The sequence below is a fragment of the Megalopta genalis genome, chromosome 5 (genome assembly GCF_051020955.1).
Source record: "Megalopta genalis isolate 19385.01 chromosome 5, iyMegGena1_principal, whole genome shotgun sequence".
NCBI lineage: Eukaryota > Metazoa > Arthropoda > Insecta > Hymenoptera > Halictidae > Megalopta > Megalopta genalis.
In genome coordinates this window covers 12,560,622-12,582,845 of record NC_135017.1, presented here as the reverse complement: position 1 = coordinate 12,582,845, position 22,224 = coordinate 12,560,622, and the positions used below count along the sequence as shown (strand labels likewise).

General features: G+C 44.3%; 1 protein-coding gene across 1 annotated transcript in view; it reads right to left on the bottom strand.

The window, feature by feature from the left end:
- mib1 (E3 ubiquitin-protein ligase mind bomb 1) overlaps positions 1–22,224 on the bottom strand; it is a 591,834-nt gene that overhangs the window by 538,392 nt on the left and 31,218 nt on the right. The window contains exon 9 of the mRNA XM_033465641.2: positions 3,359–3,510. Coding sequence (XP_033321532.1) covers positions 3,359–3,510 — 152 coding nt within the window. The remainder of the gene's footprint in view (positions 1–3,358; positions 3,511–22,224) is intronic.

Genomic DNA, 22,224 nt, shown 5'->3' with positions numbered 1-22,224 from the left:
TTGGAAATTGAACAAAAAATCCGTGGTTTTCGCAGCTGCTCGATGGAAAATGCGGGACGTTGATTCACGGTAATGATCTATTTTCGCTTTCCGTGGACGTTTCACGCGATCGGAGCACCGGGAAGGTTCACTCGGCCGTTATTTCGGCGAACAATATCGCAACAGAGCGTGGAAACGGGCGAATCGCTGACACGGACAGGTCGCAAGTAGGTGCCACGTAATTGTGATTGCGCGACTACTATGCGCATCCGGCGCCTGTATTTCCCAGGGACCCGGAAACGGTCGTGAAACGTTTCCAACGGCACGAGAAACGGTCGCTGGCTGGAACGAGACGGATTTTTCGGCCCATTCGGACACGCCGGAACGCCCTGATTTATACAAAAACCGGCTCCTATCCGACGAATTTCCCCCATTGGTCAACGTCGAATATTTTCATTTCATAAATTATCCATTCGGCGCGCGGCACGGTGCTTGCTTTTCGACAATCAAACGGAATCGCACAACTGACCCGCGCGACCCGTTCGTTAAACACGCTCGTTTCGACCCAAATAACCGCGCGAGCGAAGTTCAAGAACCAATTCGCGTCTTTTTCGCCGGACGAAATTAACGAGTTTCCAAGTAGGTCGCTCGAAACGGTCACTTTTTTTCTGCACGCGCGAGTTAGGCGTGCCGGTGACGATGAACCACGTTGTGAAATGGGCCGAATTAAGGGTAGTTTAAGTGATCACTTCGCCCGTTTCGAATTCGTTCGCGAAACACGGGCGCTTGAATATTTTATGGTCTTATTTATCCGTCGAAAATTCCGGTTGCAGTTGCGAATTTCTATCTCGGTTATCATTCGTCCGATCGTGCTGATTCTTTTTTCATCGTGTTCGGTAAGGCGCGTTTTATCGTTGGGCTATTTTCATTTCACCGTAGAGGTAATTTTATAACGCCGAAAATTTAGAAACAACGCGACTGTTTCGTTTGGGGCAAAAATTACTGGTTTCTGATTTTCTCTTTTACAGTTCCCGATATCGTAACAATATTTCCGGATGAAATTTTTAGCTTACGTTATAATTAAATAATTTTTAGGTAGTATTAAAAGTATTAAAATTGTACTCGGTTTAAATAAATCCAATCTTGGCACTGTTATAAAACAATATAGAATAGTCGCGTTTAGGGCTCGATAATTTTAGCATTGATACAGCCAATACATTTTAAATATATCCAAAACGCAATTTCCACGTGCAACTATTATTTCCAAACGAGGTTTACTCGGCGACTTCTGTATCGCAAATAAAATCGCGAATAAAACCATATCACGGTCCATTCGCTATTTAAAAATTCTATTTTCCCCGGCCCTTATTTACGATGTTTGCGGTGACCGCGTTACCGACGGCGGGTTAAATCAGTCAGAGTCGTATCTATGGTTGCGTGCGCCCCGAGCACGGCTTCCCGGAGCTCGTCTTTCACTGTTCGAGCGACGAACGGGGTTGGTTTTCGCGTCCACAGCCGCCGGATATTAGCCGGCATCGTCGCTTTTAAACCGAAGGACGCTGATTACCGCGGAAAGATGTGTGTGCCGCATCGCTGCGGAGGATGCATTTCAAAGGGAACCTATTAGCCTGGTTTTCTGCCAGCCCTCGCGACCCCCTGCGACCGTCGCAGAATTTCCAGGCGCCGGCAAGCAGGTCGGATCCGCTCGTGAATCGACGCGCGGCGGTCCTTGTCACCCGACGCGAGACGAGCCCGGGATTGGATTAAGGACGATCTAGGCTGATCTAGGGTATCATAATGCAACTCCCGGGGCACCGGGCTCCCGCTAGTCGGTGTGCAGAATGATCCGGATCTACGCGAGAACGCTAAACGCGCGCGAGAGAGAAAGAGAGAGAGAGCGCGCGCGCGCGCGCGGTTCCGAACTAATTTGTTGAGCACAGTTTCGGTGAAGTGAGTGCTCAAAGCTAATGAAGTTTTCTTTGACTCGGTTCCCGGCAGCGAACCCGGTACCAAGGATGCGTGGGAGCACCGGCGTTGTGGGTCGGAGGGCTGTCGACAATCGGAAATCGTGCGGCTGGAAGAATTATAGTGGGCTCGTTGTGGCTTTTGTCGAGGAGATTCTGGAAATACGAGAAAACCCGAGCCCGCTGGGTTTTCAGCTTTAATCGTGCTAGTTGGTGTTGCAGTTTAATCCTCGGAATAAAATGTTCATTCAAACCGAGCGATTTTAGCACACCGTGTGCTCGCCCATTCGGCGAAATTGTAATATAATGTTAGGTTGTCCAACGAGTCCGTTCGTTCATCATGAGACTATTTCTGTTTCATCGAAACAGTTTTCTTAGGGACAAATTGATAAATGATCTAAACGACGGATATAAACGAATGGTGCTCGCAAGAAACTTCGTAATTTCAGCAGTATAATCGGCTTTACCGAAGTGGTACATCTTTGCGTAATTTTCGGTATTGCAGCATCGACTCCTTGAGCAAACGAAAATTGGCCTTGTAATAAACGAGCCTCGCTGTTTACAATGCAAAAAGATTCAAGCCGATCGGATAAACAGTCTCCGAGATAAAAATATGTTTGTGCAACGCGTCATTTCAGGAGAGTCAGTAAACGTTGGCGAATTTAAGCGACTGTCATTTATGAACAAATGAAAATTCGGCAAAGCGATGACTTAAACCCCATCTAATTTGTTATGAACTACAATATAACTCACTAAAAATAAACTATAATAGAGAATATGAACAATTAATCCGACCACATTGCTCAATCTATGAGCATTTACCTCACGGTCATATTCATTGTTAATTCTCCGTATTACAAAACCTACTTCTCAATCTAAGAAAAATAGCCTCACAATAAACAATCCTCGCTGTTTCCAATGCAAAAAGATTCAACCCGATCGGATAAACAGTCTCCGAGATAAAAATACGTTTGTGCAACCTGTCATTTCACGAGGATCCAATAAACGGTGAAAAATCTAAACGCTTGGCATTTATAAACAAATGAAAAACCGACAAATCGATGACTAAAACTCACCCTAATTTGCCACGTAGAACATCCCAGCAGACTTTAAAGGAAATCCGCCCGGAGTAACTCCGGTGAAATCGACCTGTTCCTTAAACCTTTAAGACAATCGCGTCAAAAACATCTATTCGGCTGCGGGGGATTGCCAGCTATTCTTAATTGTCATCCGGCCCGGGGCCGTTTGTAGACCCGGCGGATCGTTGGACGTCGCCGCCGTTAAACTCTACCGCCGACAGTCAGACATTCAGGGGCGTCGCGGCGACGAGGAGGACGACGACGACGACGACGACGACGCCGCAGCCGCGGACAAAAGCGTCACGTCGAAAACGCTAAGGTGCTTTCGAGACTCACCTTGGGTTTCCACGGAGAGCGGCGTGGTGCAGCGCGTTGAAGCCATTGTTGTTCGTGAGGGTGATGTCTGCGGCATGGTCCAACAACAGAGCCAAAATGTCATCCCGTTTCTTAGAAATCGCGTCGTGGAGCGGAGTGTCGCCCTCGGAGTCCTGGAAAAGCGGCGAAACAGGTTTTCCTCAGTACGTGTCGTCTCCTCGAGGAACGATTCCCGCGAAACAGAAAACCACTGTGTGTCTACTTTCAGCGCGGGACGAAAAAGAGAGGAAAAAAAGAACAGACGCGACTAACAGCACCAAACGTTTCGCGGCTGTTTGCGAAAATTCCGCCGGCGAACAACAGAGAAGATCGTCGTTTATTTTGGACACGAGGGAACCATTGCTAATCTGCTTCGTCGTAGAAATCGCGATTCTTCCCCGTGGAATTGTTCGATTTCGGCGGCGACGCTTAGCATGGCGAAAGTAGAGACTTCAAGCTTTAAAATGAGCTGTGCTACATTGGTGTACGTTGTTTTTTCACGGAGTCATGTTCGATGAAAGATTGCTAATTCACGAGGGATATATGCAAAATATTCGACATGGACTATTCTTGCTTCACCGCTGAATTTTCAAATGCGAAAACGTTTCTGATAAAAAATTGATTATACTAGGTTAAAGTAGAGACTTTAAGCTTTAAAATAAGCTGAGGTACATTGTTGCAGGTTTTTTTTCCAGTAAATTACGAAAAGTCAAAGTTTATGAATTGAGAGACAATATGCAAAATTTTCGAACAGTCTTGCTTTAACACTGAATTCCAAGCGCAAAAAAATTCTTGATAAAAAATTCATCACATGCTAGATTAAAGTAGAGGCTTCAAGCTTCGAAATGAGCTAAAATAGACGAAGATCGAATTCCTTATCACAAAGTTACAATAGGTTCGATATCAACGAACTTCTCTCCAGAGCAATTTCAAAAAACAAACATGAACATTTCGAATATTTTTCCTGTCGAAACAACGGACTCAAATAACGCCAAATTCGGTGGAAATATTCACCATAGCTCGTAGAACAACACGGTATTTTTAATTTCGTATTGACTATCGTTGCGATTCCATCGCAGACGTATTAATTGTGAGAGAGAGCATTTAACACGAAATTGTAGCAGAGCTTCGGAATCGGACAATTTATTTAAAAGAACGCAACAAGTAGATCACGCGAACAAGCTAATGGAATTTTATGCCGCCAGGGTGCTCATTACACGTCCATTTGAACAGAACAATCTTAATGCCAATCGCCGATTAGATTTAACCGAGATTAACCTGATTAATCAGCTACAATCTGATACGTCGAGTCGTCGTGCTCGATTTATCCTGCACGGAATTAACGAATTAACCAATTAACCGAAAAACACCAATTCCGATTGAAAATTTACAATTTTCGAAAATCTAGTTCGATATTGACCCAGCACGCCAGACTCATACAATAATTACACGAAATAATAAAAATAATTATTCCAAAAACTTTCACTGTCTTCTCAACTTCCAAACAGCGAAAAATCGAATAAAAATTACGAAATGTTTAAAAAGACTTCGCAGCAGGTTCAAAATAGACCCAGGCACCGTCGACAGAATAACCGTCGGCTCAGAAATATCCTCGCGGAGTTAATGTTTACGTGGAACGCGTTAACACAATAGCAGTTTCCGCGTCGAGGTTGAAATATCAAACGGTGTTCGGATAGCAGAGGGTCCGAGGCTGCGGCATCAGCCGGCTGCGTAAATAATAGGGCATCAGGCACAGATACTTTATGGGATCAGTTGGAAAAATCCTTTGTATAACTCCAATAACCGTGGAGGATAAATCTGCCGGCGCTGTCGAGAACCGCCGGCGCTATCTCGCGCTATAAATGCTGGCCATGTGTCACGCCGCCGAGACAGGAGAAAGAGAGAAGAGAGAGAGGAGAGAGGAGAGAGAGAGGAACGACGAACGACTGTGGAAGGTGAATCCCGGCCCTAGAAAACGAAGGGGTACGATACAGTCGGCGAAATGGGACCGAAGCGGAGTCCGAAGGTGAAAGAGGCTACATCGTTCGGTGAAAATATTGAATTCCCTGCCGGTTAATCGTCTCTAACATAATTGATAACTTATACGAGACGAAAGAAGAGACTTCGCGCTTTAAAATGAGCTAAGTTACATTTCTGTAGGATTTTTTTTTATACAGTTATGGTATATTAAAATTGACAAATCCAAAGGGGATGTTTCAGTTTTATCTACTTTTTAAGTAAACTATAGTCGATTCGACGATTGATTCATGGTGCAAAAATATTCCTGGTGAAAAATCGTTTAAGAATATTGAAAGTAGAGACTTCACGCTCTAAAATTAGCTAAATTACACTGCTGTACGATTTTTTTTTACGAAATTACGATAGGTCAAAGTTGACAAACTCAAAGGGGGCATTCCGGTTTTAGCAATTTTCTAAGCGGACTTCGGTCGTTTTGTCGCTCGGTTCCTAGCGCAAAGGAATCGCCAATAAAAAATCAATTAACGTTACTAAAAGTAGAGACTTCCCATTTTAAAATGAGCTAAAATACATCACCGTACGATTTTTTTAAACGAAATTACAATACGTCAAACTTTCCCACCCCCAAAAAGTGACATTTCAATTTCTGAAATTATTCTGAAATTATTATTATTATTTTATTTCTGAAACGTTCCCAATAGAAAAAAATCGTTTTAGGATATCAAAAGTAGATGCTTCGCCCTTAAAAATAAGCTAAGCTACATTGTTGTACGATTTTTTTAACCAGAGCTACCGCAGATCGAAGTCGCCGAGCTCGGACGAAACTATTATTTAATTTCGAAGGCATCCTCGGAAAAAGAAAAACAATTAGTTATGGTCGACGGAGGGGATGGTCGTGCTGATAAAGGACTGCAACGGCGCATCGCCTGGTGTAACAAGCTGATCCAGCTCGCCGAGCGAGAAATCGCAGTCGCGGGCTTTCTGATTAGACCGAAATCAGAACGGATCCGGGCTGCACGTATCAGGCGAACGACTCGGCAAAATGAGAAAAGACAACAACAACAGCGTGGCCACCGTGTGGATTACAATCAGAGAGTCAGCGCCGAGAAGGCGGACGATCGCGGAGCGAAACGACGGGGACGGGAAGTCGAAGCGGGCTGATTGCACCGCAAATATTGACAACGCTAATTCACCCTTTCCCGGTCCGCCTGTCGAAGGTGACGAGCTACGCTAATGAGGGCTTTAAGACGTCGACGAGACGATAGGCGAACTCCAAACGCGGCAGCCTAACTGTCCTGACATGAGCCAGTGCCAGTGCCAAGCCGTTAAACTATTTCTTCGAGCTCGTCTATTAGCATACCGCCGTATTAGGCTTAATCGTTCTATGACCAAGTGCAAATAATATTTCGATCAATTATAATAATTGTCGATCTTAATTATTGTAGTAGAATTTTTACAATTCTAAATTGTATTTTTTTTTTTTTTTGACAATGGTTTAACGCAAGCGGTAGCTTTTATCTGGAATTTTAATTAACATTTCAAGTAATTGTAAGTAGTTATATTCAATAAATTTCAAGTAATTATATCCAATAAAATTGAAGCAATTATATTCAATAAATTTCAAGCAATTATATTCAATAAATTTCAAGTTATTATATTGAATAAATTTCAAGTAATTATATTCAATAAAATTCAAGCAATTATATTCAATAAATTTCAAGTAATTATATTCAATACATTTCAAGTAATTATATTCAATAAATTTCAAGTAACTATATCCAATAAATTTCAAGTAACTATATTATATCAATTAGAACCTTTCTCTTATTTTTTAACATTCTCAACTTTCCATTATAAAATAAACATTGTAATATTGAAATTGATTAGATTCTTTTCGAATCGATCGGCTGATTTTTCACTTTGCCGAATTAAATGCCGAGTTTCCGATCGATTAAACTACGATCGAAAGAATTTTTTCAATTTTTTGGGGGGGTAATTAGAAAAACGTCCGCGTGTTTTCGGGGCTCGTCGGGCTTTGGGCTTGATTAGGGCCGGAGACAGGTGCGGCGGGGATATTTGCAGGTCCGTCAGTGGTAACTTGGCAAGCTTAATCGGCTTTCGTCCGATTCGCAAAGTACACAATGAATTGCGTCACGGCGCCGCGGCCCTGTAATCCCCGCGCCGGCAATTTATATTAATTAGCCCGTTCGGCCGAACCGTCCCTGTTCAACATAAATTACCGGCCGGCTAATGATGAATGTCAGGTATAAACGTAACATTATGCGACCGCGCCGCACTGTTGTACGAGTGTCGTCCGAGAGTACAACGATCCTCTATACTCCAGGTACGTATATGTATACATATTCGGTATACTAACAGGCGAACGTGAATCGGTGGTCAGTCTCTCTCTCTCTCTCTCTCTCTCTCTCTCTCTCTCTCTCTCTCTCTCTCTCTCTCTCTCTCTCTCTCTCGATCTATCTATCTATCTATCTATCTGTATGTGTATGTGTGTGTTTATGTGTACGCGGCTAGCTTGGCGTGAAATCAACGTGATGGTTTGGATATCGTGATTACGAGCTGATGACACTTGTGATATCATACGTGGACGTTCAGTGGTTCTGCTAAACAGTGCAGCGGACGCGGGCGTTCTTACTAAACAGATCCGTGGCGGAGTATCCGACGTGAATACCATTGGATGATTTTTACAGATCGAAAGTAGAGGTTTCGCGCTTTAAAATAAGTCCGGGTAGATCGTTATGCGATTTTTTTCCACGAAGTTACAATACGTTGAACTTCGACAATTTTTATTCCAGACTCGCAGCAGTCATTTTGACACCCCTCTTTCGGAGACACGCATGATCGGTTACGGCGGATTCAATTCTTGGTTTTATGTCTTGTGAAAATTCATACATATTGTTGAAACACGGAGAAAAGTGACTAAGAAAGTCTCGTAGCGATATCTTGTATAGTTTCGTAGTAAAAAATTGTCAAAGCGCAGCTAAGAATGGCTTCTATGTGTTTGGACTTTAGACTGAGCTGCACCCTTAATACTTACTTACTTGTGACAATCTCTGTAATAATTTCTATGTGGTTTAAAAATTCATACATATTGTTGAAGATTGAGCAAAATTGACTAACAAAGTCCCGGGTCAGTATCGTTTATAGTTTCATAGTAAAAAATTGTCAAAGTGCACCTAAGAATACCTTCTGTCTAGTTGGGCTTACACTGGACTGCACCCTTAATACTTACTTATTTATAACAATCTCAGTAATCATTTCTATGTGGTTCAAAAATTCATACATATTGTTGAAAGATAAGCAAAAGTGACTAACTTAGTCCCGGAACAATATCGTTTACGGATTCATATCAAAAAATTTTCAAAGTACACCTAAGAACATCTTCCCTGTACTCGGACCGCCTTAACGCCTAATCGCTTATAGCAGTCACAATTCCGATATCTCCGTCGCACAAAAATTCCCAGACATCCTCGAAACCCATGCAAAACAGTCCCCAAAATGCCGCAACGATAAATTTAGTAGCCCGATGGTAAAAAAATTCTCAAAACGCCACATGCCCTCGGACTAAACCCGTTTCACCCTTTGACACTAAATTGTCCGCAACAATCGCAAATCAGCCTCGACGGTGCAATAAAAATTCCCATACGTCCCGGAAAGCCAGACGAAAACGATCCCGAAGCTGCGGCAGCGATACGTTCCGTCGGTCGCCGATAGAAAATCCCGGAACCGGGGCACGGCTCGGACAGCGCCCGGCGCGACTAATTAATTCCAAGCCTAACAACCTCGCAGCGTCTTCGGTGAAAGAGGACTCCTCTGGAACGAGCTCGCCGAATAATCTGGACAGCGTCGTGCGCCCGCTAAGCCGGCCTAGCATTTCGGAGGCGGCGATCGATAGCGATTTGCGCGTGGATACAAAGCTCGGAGGAGCGGACTCGGGCGCGGAAGGAAGAAGGAAAGAGGGAAAGGAAAATAGGAAACGAAAGGCAAAGAGAGCCACGGCGCGGCGCGGCGCGGCGGCTCGGCGAGGGGTGGGTGCCGGTCGGGGTGGATGGGGGACGTTTCCCGCCTCCTTCGTTACTTCATCCGGCCGTTTCAGAGAGGAGTTCGAGAGGCGGAGGAGGCCTGAGAAGATAATGCGGACCGTGAGAAAACGGAGGATCCCGAAAGTCCGCGTCCGCGCTTGATTGCAACGAAACCTTCCTGCCCGTTTCCAGTTGGTACTTTTCAGCAGACGATCCCTTTGGCCCGATGCGCCAACCTGGAACGGGGATGAACCTATAGGTGACTCACAAAGACGGTATGCGGGTCGTGTACCAACCCCCTCCTCCTCCTCCTCCTCCGCCTTCGCCAAGGAGCGTGGACCGGGGGCGGATCCCCAGGAGTGCAAAGGGTGCAAAATCCTCGGCCGGAGATCTTTCGGTTGCAGCGAGACGAAGAACAGGACTCGGCACGATTTATGCCACTTTTTCGACGATTAGGCTGATCCTGTGGATCGTGATCTCAGGTGTGCCTGATAGAGCTGTTTCGGAAGAATGATGGCGGAGGTTTTAGAAATCCGAGCGTTTTCGGCTGCAGCGAAAATTCGGAGCATTCGTTGACGCTGGCTGGAGGGCTGCTTGGGGAATTTTTGACTGGGGAACCCCATGCGAGTTATTGTTGCGGCATTTCGGGGACTGTTTTGTACGGGTTTCGAGAATGTCTGGGAATTTTTGTACGATGGAGAGACCAGAATTGAGAGTGCTATAAGCGATTAGGTGTTGAGGCAGCAGCATGGTCGAAGGACAGAGAAGATATTCCTAGGTTGACTTTGACAATTTTTTGCTACGAGACTAGAATAGATATCGTTTTGAGACTTTATTAGTCACTTTTGCTTATGTTTTAAGAATACATGTGAATTTTTATAAAACATGGAAGTAGAGATTGAATTTGCTATAACCGATCATATATTTCTCTCAAAAGAAGTACCCAAATGGATGCTGTGAGTCTGGGATGAAAATTGTTGAAGTTTGACCTATTGTAAATTTGTGGCAAAAAATCGTACAACAATCTGCCTAGACTCATTTCAAAGAACGAAGTGTCTACTTTTAAAGCCCGTAATTAATTTCTGCGGATTAATGCTTTTCGCACTAGGAATCCAACGAAGAATCTAACACTGTCCATTTTGCCGAAAATTCAAAATGTGGATGTCTCTTCAGACTTGAACATATTTTATCTCTGCGAAAAAAGATCATAGTACAATCGATTCAGGCTTGTTTTAAAGCGCAACGCTTTTGCTTGAACGCGTGTAAATGTAAAAATTGATTTCTTAGTGTCTCTAAAAAATTCGTAGACTTTTCTGGACACCAGCTAGCTGGTCCTGTCGCCGAATAACGACCGGGTTATTGTCTGACCCAGTGCTTTTTTTATGCGCGCGTCCGTCGTCAGCAGCATCCTCTCATTAATTCAGCAACATAAATTTTTATGGCGCCATCTTTGTTACGATCTGTCGACAAAAAACCAATCGACTCGGAACGCGAGTAAACGAAAGAAACTGTGTCTCCGAGCGCGGATGACATTAAAGGAAAATTTTGGGAAGCTGTATTTCGTAAACAAATGAGGACTAAAAAAAGTGATGACATAAACTACCCCTAATCAAGGGTGCTCTACGTCATAGAAGATTCAATCCTGATGAGAAATACTTTTTGAATCGGTGCACATCCGATTAAAGCAGAAGTGTCACGTAAAATGCGTACATTTTTCCGTCTATAATTTTCGAATACAAAAATGTCTGTAATTTTTAAACAAATTAGAATCCGGTAATCCGATGACATAAACTATCACTAATTAAGGTTGAACTACAACCCTGTACACTCGATTTTCCCCGCGGACGTCACTTTAACGTCAGCACAACCGGTAGAAGTTACAATAAAACGTTTCCATCGTCCATCGAAAACGCCAGCGAAAAATCGAGGAAGGGACGCGGCGACTGACCACGTGCAGCAGTTTAAAATTACGGCGGGAAATCGATAACCCAGTTCTCAGCCGGACGAACAACCGAAGGCGCCGTCGAATGCAATTCGCTGAATCGAAACATCGTGACGAGATCGTTTTTTCTGAGCACGTCGTACCCTGCACTTTATGACAACCGGCTCCCGGGGCGCGGCGCTGCGTCCAGGTACGATGCACCGGTGTAAAAAAAAAATCCCCCCTCGCGGCGAGCGGCGAGAGGGGCGGGGGAGAGGGACGGGGAAAATTGGACACAAGAGAATCCAATATAGCGGACTGTTAAACCGTGCCAGAGTAAAATGAAAGAAGTGTGCAGGGAATAAAGCGAAATGAAGGAACGCTTTCAACGAAAAAACGTCTTTTCGAACGCGACCGGCTCGGAAACTCTTCGCCGTTCCGTCGACGATATTACACGGATCTGTAGAGACGTCTCTCCGGCCGGGATGTCCGCGTAAATACGCCCCCGTCCCTTGCCCTCTCGGAGACGTCCTCGAGCAGAAAATTGCCTTGGCGCAGTGTCCACGGTTTTAATTTAATTTGCGGGGGCATTCGATGAAAATTGATTGGAAGAATCGTCTTGCATCGTCGAGGACAAGCCAGGCCACATGCACGACGGTCCTTTGAGACGTTCGGTTGGGCATGAATCGTCTGAAATTCTTCTGAACGACGATGTCGAAGTACGACGCCGCCGGACGACGCAAATGGAACGATGCGAGCGCAGATATTATTTGCCGTAGCTTGGTACCGATGGCGATACGGTATCGAAGATTCAGATAGGGTTGTTCCGCGTGAAAAACTGCATCGAAAATGTAGAACACTGTTTTCTGATACAAGCCTTAGTTTCGGAGATGTGCGAGCTCAAAAGTCAGCTCGACGAGCTACCGGGAAAATGTGAACGCTGTTACCCGACCACCTTTGAACTTAATTATCTAACGAACAAAGCGAGTTACGAAAAACCTGTTCTCTACATTTCCGTCTCGCTTTTCCACCCGAATTCGGACCCATAATCTCCCGACCCTCCATTTTCCACTCGGGGCTAGTTACGCGCCGATCAACGAGCGTGCCCGTCGAAAATAGCCGAGTAAACGAATAAACGTTGGCAGTAAAATTCGGGAATAAATAAGATAACCTGCTGAAAGAGAGCAGCATCGAATAATTTCGTTTGTTCGTCCGAAGAAGGAGTATCTTCTACTATGGTTGACGATGTTACGGCAGCGGAAAGTTTGCGAACAAAGGGGTAACGACGATGTTCTTCCGGGATTCCTCGGCGCCAGGTATTTTTCATTCCCGCTGCACTCTCGGCTCTCTGATGATACGTGACGATACGGTCGGCTCTTAAGAAAAACCGAAACCGTCCGAGGCGTGGCCGGGGGCCCACGACAAAGGCGGGCGGCACGGCGGTTCCGCATAATTCTGCGGGAACGCGGGGCCGAAATTTCATTTGCCGAGTCAAAAGAGGTCGGACGGGAAACGGGCGCGCGATGGTCAGAAACGGTAACTTCGGAAAACCCGTAGCTATTCGCCCCGGCAGACCGCAGCCACTCGTTGCTTATTGCTTTCAGTATTAACCCGCGCCCTGCGGAAAATCCTCGCCGCGGGTGAGCCCTTTGTCACCGCGGAGAGAGCGCCGACTTTATTTCCCAACGCCGCGTGATAATAAGTGGAATACAATGCGCCGTCTTATCTGACTTTTCACGGGGGCGAGACTCTAATTTGATTTTCTTCCGCCGCGGGAACCACGGCAGCCGGCGTCTGGCTCTTTAATTGGGCGCGGTTCTCTTATGCAAGCCATTGTGCCGCGAGAGTAATTGCGGATTTTCTTTTTCGGATTAGTTCGTTTTGACAGCGTTGACGCGCGCGCGCGCTCTCTTCGGCCGCGGATAACTGACGGAATTTGGGGGACGGGCCGCGCATGGAAATTCGAGGACGTAGTTTCGACGTGCCGGAACAATGTTGCGAAGTTTCGCCGAGATGCGCTTTACGGATCGCGAGAAATAAATTGCGAAATGACGTCCTCGAGGCTCGATCGTTAATCGCAGTGTTATGTATTTGTATGCTGGCGCTGTAAATAATTAATTTAGTTTGCGTAGTAGCAGGGTGAAAAAGTTACTAAATGTAGTTAATATATGCGTGAACAATGTTGCAAAGTTTAATCGAGATCCGTTTTCTAGATTTCCAGGAAAAAATTCCCAAAGTGCACTCGAAAGTGCAAGTATTTCACAGTCGAAAAATGATGTGTAGTTGATAGAGTTCGAGGGTCTGCATTTTTTAAACAAAAAGTACTGTTTTTGAGACAAACTAGCCAGCAATTTCATTAGATTCACTGTAGTATATTGGCGTCTTTAAGTTTTGGTTATTGGCTTCTGTTGGTATATACAACGATACACACACACACATACACACACATGTTTACAGGGGCAATAAATAAAGGTTCAACCCCGAGGTTCATAAATGCAGGTACAAGCCCGACCTTCTGAAGGAATAGTATAAAAGGACCGCACGTTCCAGTGCGAGAAGCTACTTCCCATAGAACTGCAGAGGCGTTCGTCAGCCTAGAAGACGATCTGTCAGACAGTATCTCCGCGACTTCACATACAGTCACTTTTCTTCATACAAAGTACATTTTATATCCGCTAGATGCTTTATTAAACACTGTATCATATTTGTATTACATTATTAGTAAATAAACAATTAGCAAATTCCAACAGCTTCACAATTAAATTATCTTGAAATTTATTAAATCTTCAAATTAAATTATCTCAAAATTTATTCAATCTTTAAATTAAATTATCTTTAAATTTATTTAACCATATTAAATTAAATTATCTCTCTTTGGAATTATTTAATCTTTAAATTAAATTATCTTCAAATTTATTCAATCTTTAAATTAAATAATCTTCAAATTTATTTGATCTTTAAATATATTTAATCTTTAAACGTATTGATCCTTGCTATTGTTTCAAGTCTCGCTGGCCGACTGTTCTGCATAAATGGGTAAAATCCGTGGACTAGTAACGAAGATCAATTAGGGACGATAAGATATTAGTCTGCGCGGCACGATCCGTGGACGCGTCGTAAAATCAGTCGGGTCGTCTCTGGCGGTGTCTCCTTGCAAGTGTTTGCGCTGCCAACACCGCGGGCCGGTGTCATCCATCAAGGTAGTGGTTCGGTGCGCTGTTGTCAGTGCTTTCTGTATCACGGGGGTCTACCTCAGTCGCGAACAGGAGGCAAACTCGTCATCGTGTCAACGTCGATCAAACCATCAAAATATCATCGAGTACCAGGTCGCCGGGACTGCACGGCGTTGCAGCGGGGTTGCACGGCTAAGCACAGAGGCGTACACAGCGTTGCACACCGGTGCACAGGGCAGCACGAAGCTGCGGAACGCCCAAAGCAACGAGCACTATCATCCATCAGGGAAACTTTGTCGCATGTAAACGCCATTTCTCTTCCGCGCGCCGCGATCGATACCGCCGACGCTACGGCGTTCTATTCAACTGCATATGTCGTCGGACATGCCTACTAATTCGCGGCATTAATCACGCATCGCTTATGGATTCGGCTTAAGGAACGCGGACCGCAATTTACAGAATTGTAAACCTCCGACAAGCGGCGGACACGGGAATGGTCCGTCACGCTGCGTTCGAACTCACTGGCGCATGTTTCGCTTGATGTAACTTTCGGTTGAACGATCCGATGGAGGTCTAGCTTCGCTCATTTTGAAGGGCGAAGATTGTACTTTAATCATCGTTATAATATCTTCGATGATGCGAGAAACATCTGCAATTTTAATTATTCTGCGACCTCTTTGTTTAGCGAGGTTAAAGGGTTGTTGCGTGGGTTGACCATGTTTGACCTAATGTAACTTTGTGAGAAAAAAATCGGAGGGAGGTCTGCCTTAGCTCATTTTGAAGGGCGAATCCTCCTCTTTTAATAGCCTAAATTCTTTTTTTCAGTAACATGAAACATATCTGTAATTTTAATTATTGTGCAACCTGTTCATTTATTGAGATTAAAGGGTTGTTAAATGGAATGACTATGTTTGACCCAATGTAACTTTGCGAAAAAAAATCGGAGGGAGGTCTGCCTTAGCTCATTTTAAAGGGCGAATCCTCCTCTTTTAATAGCCTAAATTCTTTTTTTCAGTAACATGAAACATATCTATAATTTTAATTATTGTGCAACCTGTTCATTTATTGAGGTTAAGGGGTTGTTAAAAGGAATGACTATATTTGACCCAATGTAACTATGCGAAAAAAAATCGGAGGGAGGTCCACCTCGGCTCATTTTGAAGAGCGAAGACTCCACTTTCCCATCCCTAAATTGTCCAATCAGTCACAGGCAAGTTTTAATTATTCTGATTTTATTAATCAGAACGGAAGTCGGAAACACGGGAAAGTGTAATAACACTGTTGAACGGTTAAATAAATTGAATTGTTGGTAACGCTGTTGATAATATACGAGCGAAATGTTCGAGGGTAACTTATCGAGATCCGATAGTTTCTCCGGTGTTGTGGATGGCGCCAGTTTTCGCCGTTTGTAAAGGAGCCCAGCAGCCCGGTACTTGGCCAGAATGGTTCTCGATTCGTTTCTGACTTATATTTCACGCGGTGCCACCTCGAATGGCTTACAGATCCGTTCCAAACAATCGCATTACTTTTCACTCTCTCCGTTCGCGCCACTCCCATTGTTTCCGAGAGATCTACTATCGTGTGTAGCGGCCTATAAGCATCGAAGTGTCTCAAGGACCCAAACCATGAACTTCAACGCCGCGTAAACTTCCACACGCGAGACACGCCGATAGATATACTATCAAAATTGAAAGTAGATGCTTCAAGCTTTAAAACGAGCTTAGGTAAATTGTTCTATGATTTTTTTTCTAAACGTTACACATGTTTGAATATCGACAATTTTTGCTGTAGTATCGCAAAAGACATTTGGCTATTCTCCTTTGGTGGATGTATCGAAATGCTTGCAACTAGCGCAATTGTTATGTGTAAAAATTTATGAGCATAGAAAAAACATGGCTAAAAAATATGGTGGAAGTCTCGTCGCAATAGCTTTTAGAGTTTCATAGTAAAAAATTGTCGAAGTCGCACATCGACTACCTAAGCTAAACCGGCCCTTTTGCACGACAGCACCTAAATCGGCCATAAAAAATTCAATTTCGACTTCCCAGGTACCAAAAAATTTGTAAACGTAGACGAAACATAGCCCGAAAATCTGACTTAAATTTTGTGAAAATACACCCAACAGATTTCGAGCAAAAAATTCCCAAATTCGGTTCGGAACAGCTTCCACCCTTTCAGACCGCGGTCACGTCACGCCGCCATTGAATCGTCTACAGCGAACTCAATTTCGAGTTTGCCGCAATAAAAAAAATTCCATCGCCTTGTCAAAACATGTCCGAAAAGAGTCTCGAAAGTCCCGCAACGATACATCCCGTACGTCGCCGGCAAGAAATTCCCGAAGCGGCGGGAGGAGTCGAGTGCCGAAGGCAGGGCCGATCTCTCTCGCAAGACACAAACCTCCGGTTGCGAGGGTCTCCGCTTGAACTTCCGACCCGCAATCCCGATATCTCCGAAGACGTTGGAGCACGATGGAACGGCCGGGACATTCGTAAGTGGAGCAAACCGGAAGTCTGCGAGCGGAAATTCCTCGCAGGGCCGCGGGATGTCAGCGGCAGCCGGGGCCGGGGCTGATTCGCGGCGGTGCTCTCGGCAGTTTACGGGCTCCTGGACCGACCATAACTTCGGACCAGACAATTCATAAAGCGCGCCGACGAGAGGAAGAAAGTGGAGAAGCGAGTGGAAAGATATCTTCGGTCCAGGGCTCGGCTCACTGGAGACGGGGACGCGCGGCGCTCGGGTTCGAGTCCCGGCAACGCTGCCACCAAAGTGCTCTCTAAATTATTCTCTCGAGCGTCGCGAGTCGAGGGGTTTTAGGGAGAAAATCGAGCCCGACCTCCTACCGAAAGGAGGGTGGTCCCGCGATGACAACGGAGAACGGGGAAGAAGAATGAACGTCGGATACAGAGCTTCATTGCTTCCGGTTGTTTACCGCGCCGCCCGACGGCTGCGGAACACTACGAATTAGTTTCACCTGCCTTTGTTCCGTTCCACGATTTTTTGAATCGTCCGATTCCCGCGACAGGCATTCCCGTGCTGGTTAAACGAACGTCGAGGAACAGTTCTACGGTTTTCTTTTCAATCATGCGCTTGTTTATAGCGTCCGAAATAATTGTCGAAGTTCACGGTGTCCGGGCTCCATTTAAGAAGTGTCGTTATTGGCTTCTTATTGTTGGCGTTGTTCTCTAGCTACGTGTCGCGCGTAGAATTTCCACGATTTTTCTATATGATCTACAAAGTGTGCCCTTTTTTATAAAAATAGAGCGAAGTCGATGCATCGACCGGTTCGTCCAGGATCAATTTTCGAAGACGTCCCTTTTTCTGCAATGAGGAAGAACGCGGAGCAAGATCGTGCTGTATAAAAATTAATGTATCGTGAACATTTATTCGCGTACAGCTTCCACGATTTCTTGATATAATCTACGAAGTGTGCCCTTTTTTATAAAAATAGTGCGAAGTCGATGCATCGACCGGTTCGTCCAGGATCAATTTTCAAAAATGTCCTCTTCTTGCATCGAGAGCGAACTTGGTGCAAAATCGTGCACTACAAAGATTCATTCATCGCTGTCATCCGTTTACATACAATTTCAACAATTTTTGCGTACAATCAGCAAAGTCGGTGCTATCTTATGAAGAAGCTGCCAACTCATTTCATCGCGTTGTTCGAGCAGAATAAATTCTCAAGGAAGCCGATCGAACTTCTCTAGATCTTCTCGAAGGGGATGGGCGCCGATTGTTTATTTCGCTATGCCAAAGCGATATGTGAATTATTCTGGTGGCCCAGGCACCTCCGAACGTACGACCTAATCCAAAGGCCAAGAGATATGTGGGCCCCGGGCTCGTAAAGTACAGAAATTCGCATGATTGAGATTACAACTCACGCGGTCGAGGGCACACATCCAAGACGTATCTAGCATTGCGAATACCTTGATCCGCTAGCTTATGGCTACGATTTACACGTGGCTCCGGTTCTTGGTGTGCATCCAAACCCGGCATAATCCGCATCTCTTGTCAATGCGCGCTCGATATCGCCTGGAGCAACTGAAACTAAACGGAACACCAGCGGAACGGTATCGTAAAATCATCCGCCAAACGGAGACACATAGAATCGCCCGTCAAAATCGAACAGAATTCGCGGCGAACATAGAAACAATTCGAAAGAGAAATATCACGGGCTCGCAAATGATCCAGAATTTGTTCGAGGAACGTGAGAAAATTGGAATGAATTGCTCAAAGGGAATTAATCGCCGCGAATGTAACGGCGGCAAGTGGCTCGGGATCGCGAAATTGCTGGGAATTTGTGGTTCGAGGCGATAGATCGGCTTGAACCGCGAGATATCGACAACCATGCGAGAGGATTTCCGGTCCGCAGTCCCGGACCAGTTACGAGGGAGACCAGTAAGCTCGCCAGCTTACTTCTATCGAGTCTAGGCGGCGTCCAGAGCATTCTTACTTCGCGGAGGAAGCGGAAGCGGTCTCAGGCGGGTGAGCCAACCGACGACCGGGGATGAGAATGAGATTAAAGTATTTGCGACTGCTAGAACAACGCGGCGAGACTGCTAACTACCGAACACGCGATAGTTCCTTGAATTTCTGCGAGATACGTGTCTTATTCGAGAGTTTTCCGTGAAACCGAGACTTCGATCGCGGCGAGAACTATAACTTTAATCGAGTGTGCGCTCGACAGTGGAATAAATTTAAAAAAATATCCAGTGTTCCACAGGGTAGTGTGAGGATAATTAGTGAGACTTTCTGTCATCGGATCGATGACTTCGAATTTGTTTAATCGATAAAGATCGTTGAACCTTCACAATATTTAATAGGAAAATATATGCGTTTCCTTCGCAACTACAATTTTAATCGCGTATGCGATCGACAATGGGGTATATTTAAACAAATATTGTGTGTCCTACGGGGTAGAGTGAAGACAATTAGTGGGAGTTTCTGTCATCAGACCGCCAATTATCGATTTGTTTGTAAACTGCAACAATTTTTATATCTACTGCCCACTTTCGTCGAAAACAAGAACAGCCTTCACAAAAAAATTTTTATCTCGAAAACTACTTTTCCGATGGGCTTGACTCTTTTTTTATTTTAATCTAGAAAGCTCAGGCTATCGCGAAGAATTTTGTCGAACGCGAAGTTCATTCCCATTCGTGTTTTGTTCATCGGAGATCGCGTCGCCCGATACGCGAATATTTGGGAGATCGATAAGATTTCCTCCGATACGATATACCAATCTGCTCGATGGACTCCGAGGTCTGACATTCGGTTTTTCAAGCGTCAGTAGCATCATGAATTGCTGCCATAAATCAGTGGGCGTCGACGTGACTCTGGGTTTCTGATCCGCGGGTTAGAACATTGCATTGACAGCCATAAACATGTCAGGGCTGAACATCTCTAGCCCCGGTCCTGATGTATCGCGTATTATTTTGGTTATTGACATCCGCGGGGGTGTCAACACTCGGGGACATTCTCCAAATGGACTGTTGAATTGTACATGCGTGCCTATGCTAGCTCGAATTTCGCTTCAAATTATTTCCTAACAATTATTAACAGCCGTGAGCACCCTCTAGACGTTTTCCATGCATAGGGAAAATATGGGCTGACTTTGACAATTTTTTATTGGGGAACTACGCCACGCATTTTTATGAAACACGCGCGCACCTTTTTGTTCATGTTTTAAGAATGTTCTCAAATTTTTAAATAACAGCGAAGTTAAAATTGTGATTACCACAAGCGATCAAGCGTGCTCATGCAAGAATAGTATGCGACGTTTAAAATTATTTGCATCGTCACGTTCAACATGTTGTAACTTCGTTTAAACAAATCATACAACAACCTGGTTCGGCTCGTTTTGAAGAGCGAACCTTCCGCTTTCTGACACCGTAAACAATTTTTTCATTCGCGGCTAATAACTTCACGTTACTCGGATGTTTATTCTCCATGGAAGAGCGCGAATTATTTAAAACGAGACGATCCCCTGCTCCCGCGATTTATTAACCGCGACGAACAATTAACAATTAAATCCCCGTGCAAATTAGTGTCTTTTCCAGCCGACCAACCGCCAAATGATTTTAATTTGCTCGTCTGTCAATCGTGTTCGCGGGAAATTGAAATCGTCGATCGTGACTACCGCGCGAGCTTGTCGACTCCCACGTGCATTGCAATTGCAACAGTTTTTGGGTCGTTTCCGGTGATGCAACTGGATTTCGTATAATTAGCTCTTTCGCGGCTGCATACTGAAATAATTACATCCTTGTTTCAACGCTCTCGTCCCATCCGAACGATTTTTTATTTGACATATGTATCCCCAAAAATTCGAACCTCCGAATTCACCGCGAATTTCAGTATTTTTATTTGCCATCTATCTAATGCTTACAATTTTTTTTTTATAAAAACGATCTTTTCTACGTTCAAACGAAAGTTACAGAGTGCGCCTGTATTTTTTATATAACAATATGTTCGTTCGTTGCATCGAAAAACAATTATTAAACTTGTTGCGTGTCCGAATTGAGGATTTTCACGTGCCATACTATACATGGGAGAATTAAAACATTTTTTACTATGGAATCCCCGAACTTTTTGCAACAACATTTTTTTTCCTGTTCAAATGAAAGTTGTAGAATGCGCCTGTATTTTTTTTATAGCAATATTTTCGTCCGTTGCATTGAGAAAAAATGGTTAAACTTGTAAACGTACGTGGCTCGAGAGAATTTTCATGTATCATACCAGCTGTTGTAATTCAAGATTGTTAATACAAAATCCCTGGGTTTCTTGCAAACAAAATTTTCCGATTGTTCGAAGAAAAGTTGAGAAACGGTAAATGCATTTTCTGATCTGCGATGCCGTTGTTTGCCGCTGTTTGTCGAGAGAAAAATCGCAAAATTGCAATTGTTATTCGAAGCTTCGAACAGATCTAACGGAATTAAACGAAAATAAAATTTGAGAACGAAGAAATGGCGGCGGATGGGGTTTTCCAGTGGAATCCTGGAACTACTTGCGTAACGACCGACACACTAAAATAAAAGGAAGTTTACACGAGGACTTTGAAGTCCGTAAAGCTCCTCGACAACGACAGTGGAAGGGAACCTAACGGCCCATAAAACTATCCCCCGTTCCAGAAGAAATTCACATACTGAGAGGCAGTAAACAAAGTATTATAAAACAATCTTTAATAAAATATAAACGACTCTGCGGACCGTTGTACGCTTTCTTTGCGGCGCGGCGAGTAAATCTTCGTTCCCCTAACGACCCGTAAACTTTAATAACTCTCTGCTCGCGGAGACAACAAATTTATTATTAACTTTGTTAAGAAACGAGATACACGAATGGGGCATTAAACGAATTGATAGTCAATGAAGCACAACTCACCCGGCTTCGTTGTTAATAACGTCAGTTCGTTACCATTTTAATTGGACGGAAGTTTCTTACCTGGAACAAAGAAATATTGTTACTTAGCATGCGTTTAAAAAAGTTGATAATATCCGTTTTGTTCGCCGTTATTTTTCGCTGAAAAAAGTTACTGCTTTAAACCGCGCGCAGTTTCGATTATCGAAACGTTTTTAAGCGGTGAACAATTTTCCATTTATTTGCATTTCTTTGTAAAGCTCGAACTTTGGCGGACTGCGTGCTTCAAACAAATTCGAAATTGTCAAAGCGATGACATAAACCCTCCCTAATTATGCATACACTTCATCATCCAATCATTCATTTTCACGAAAGTCCCCCAAGTCAACT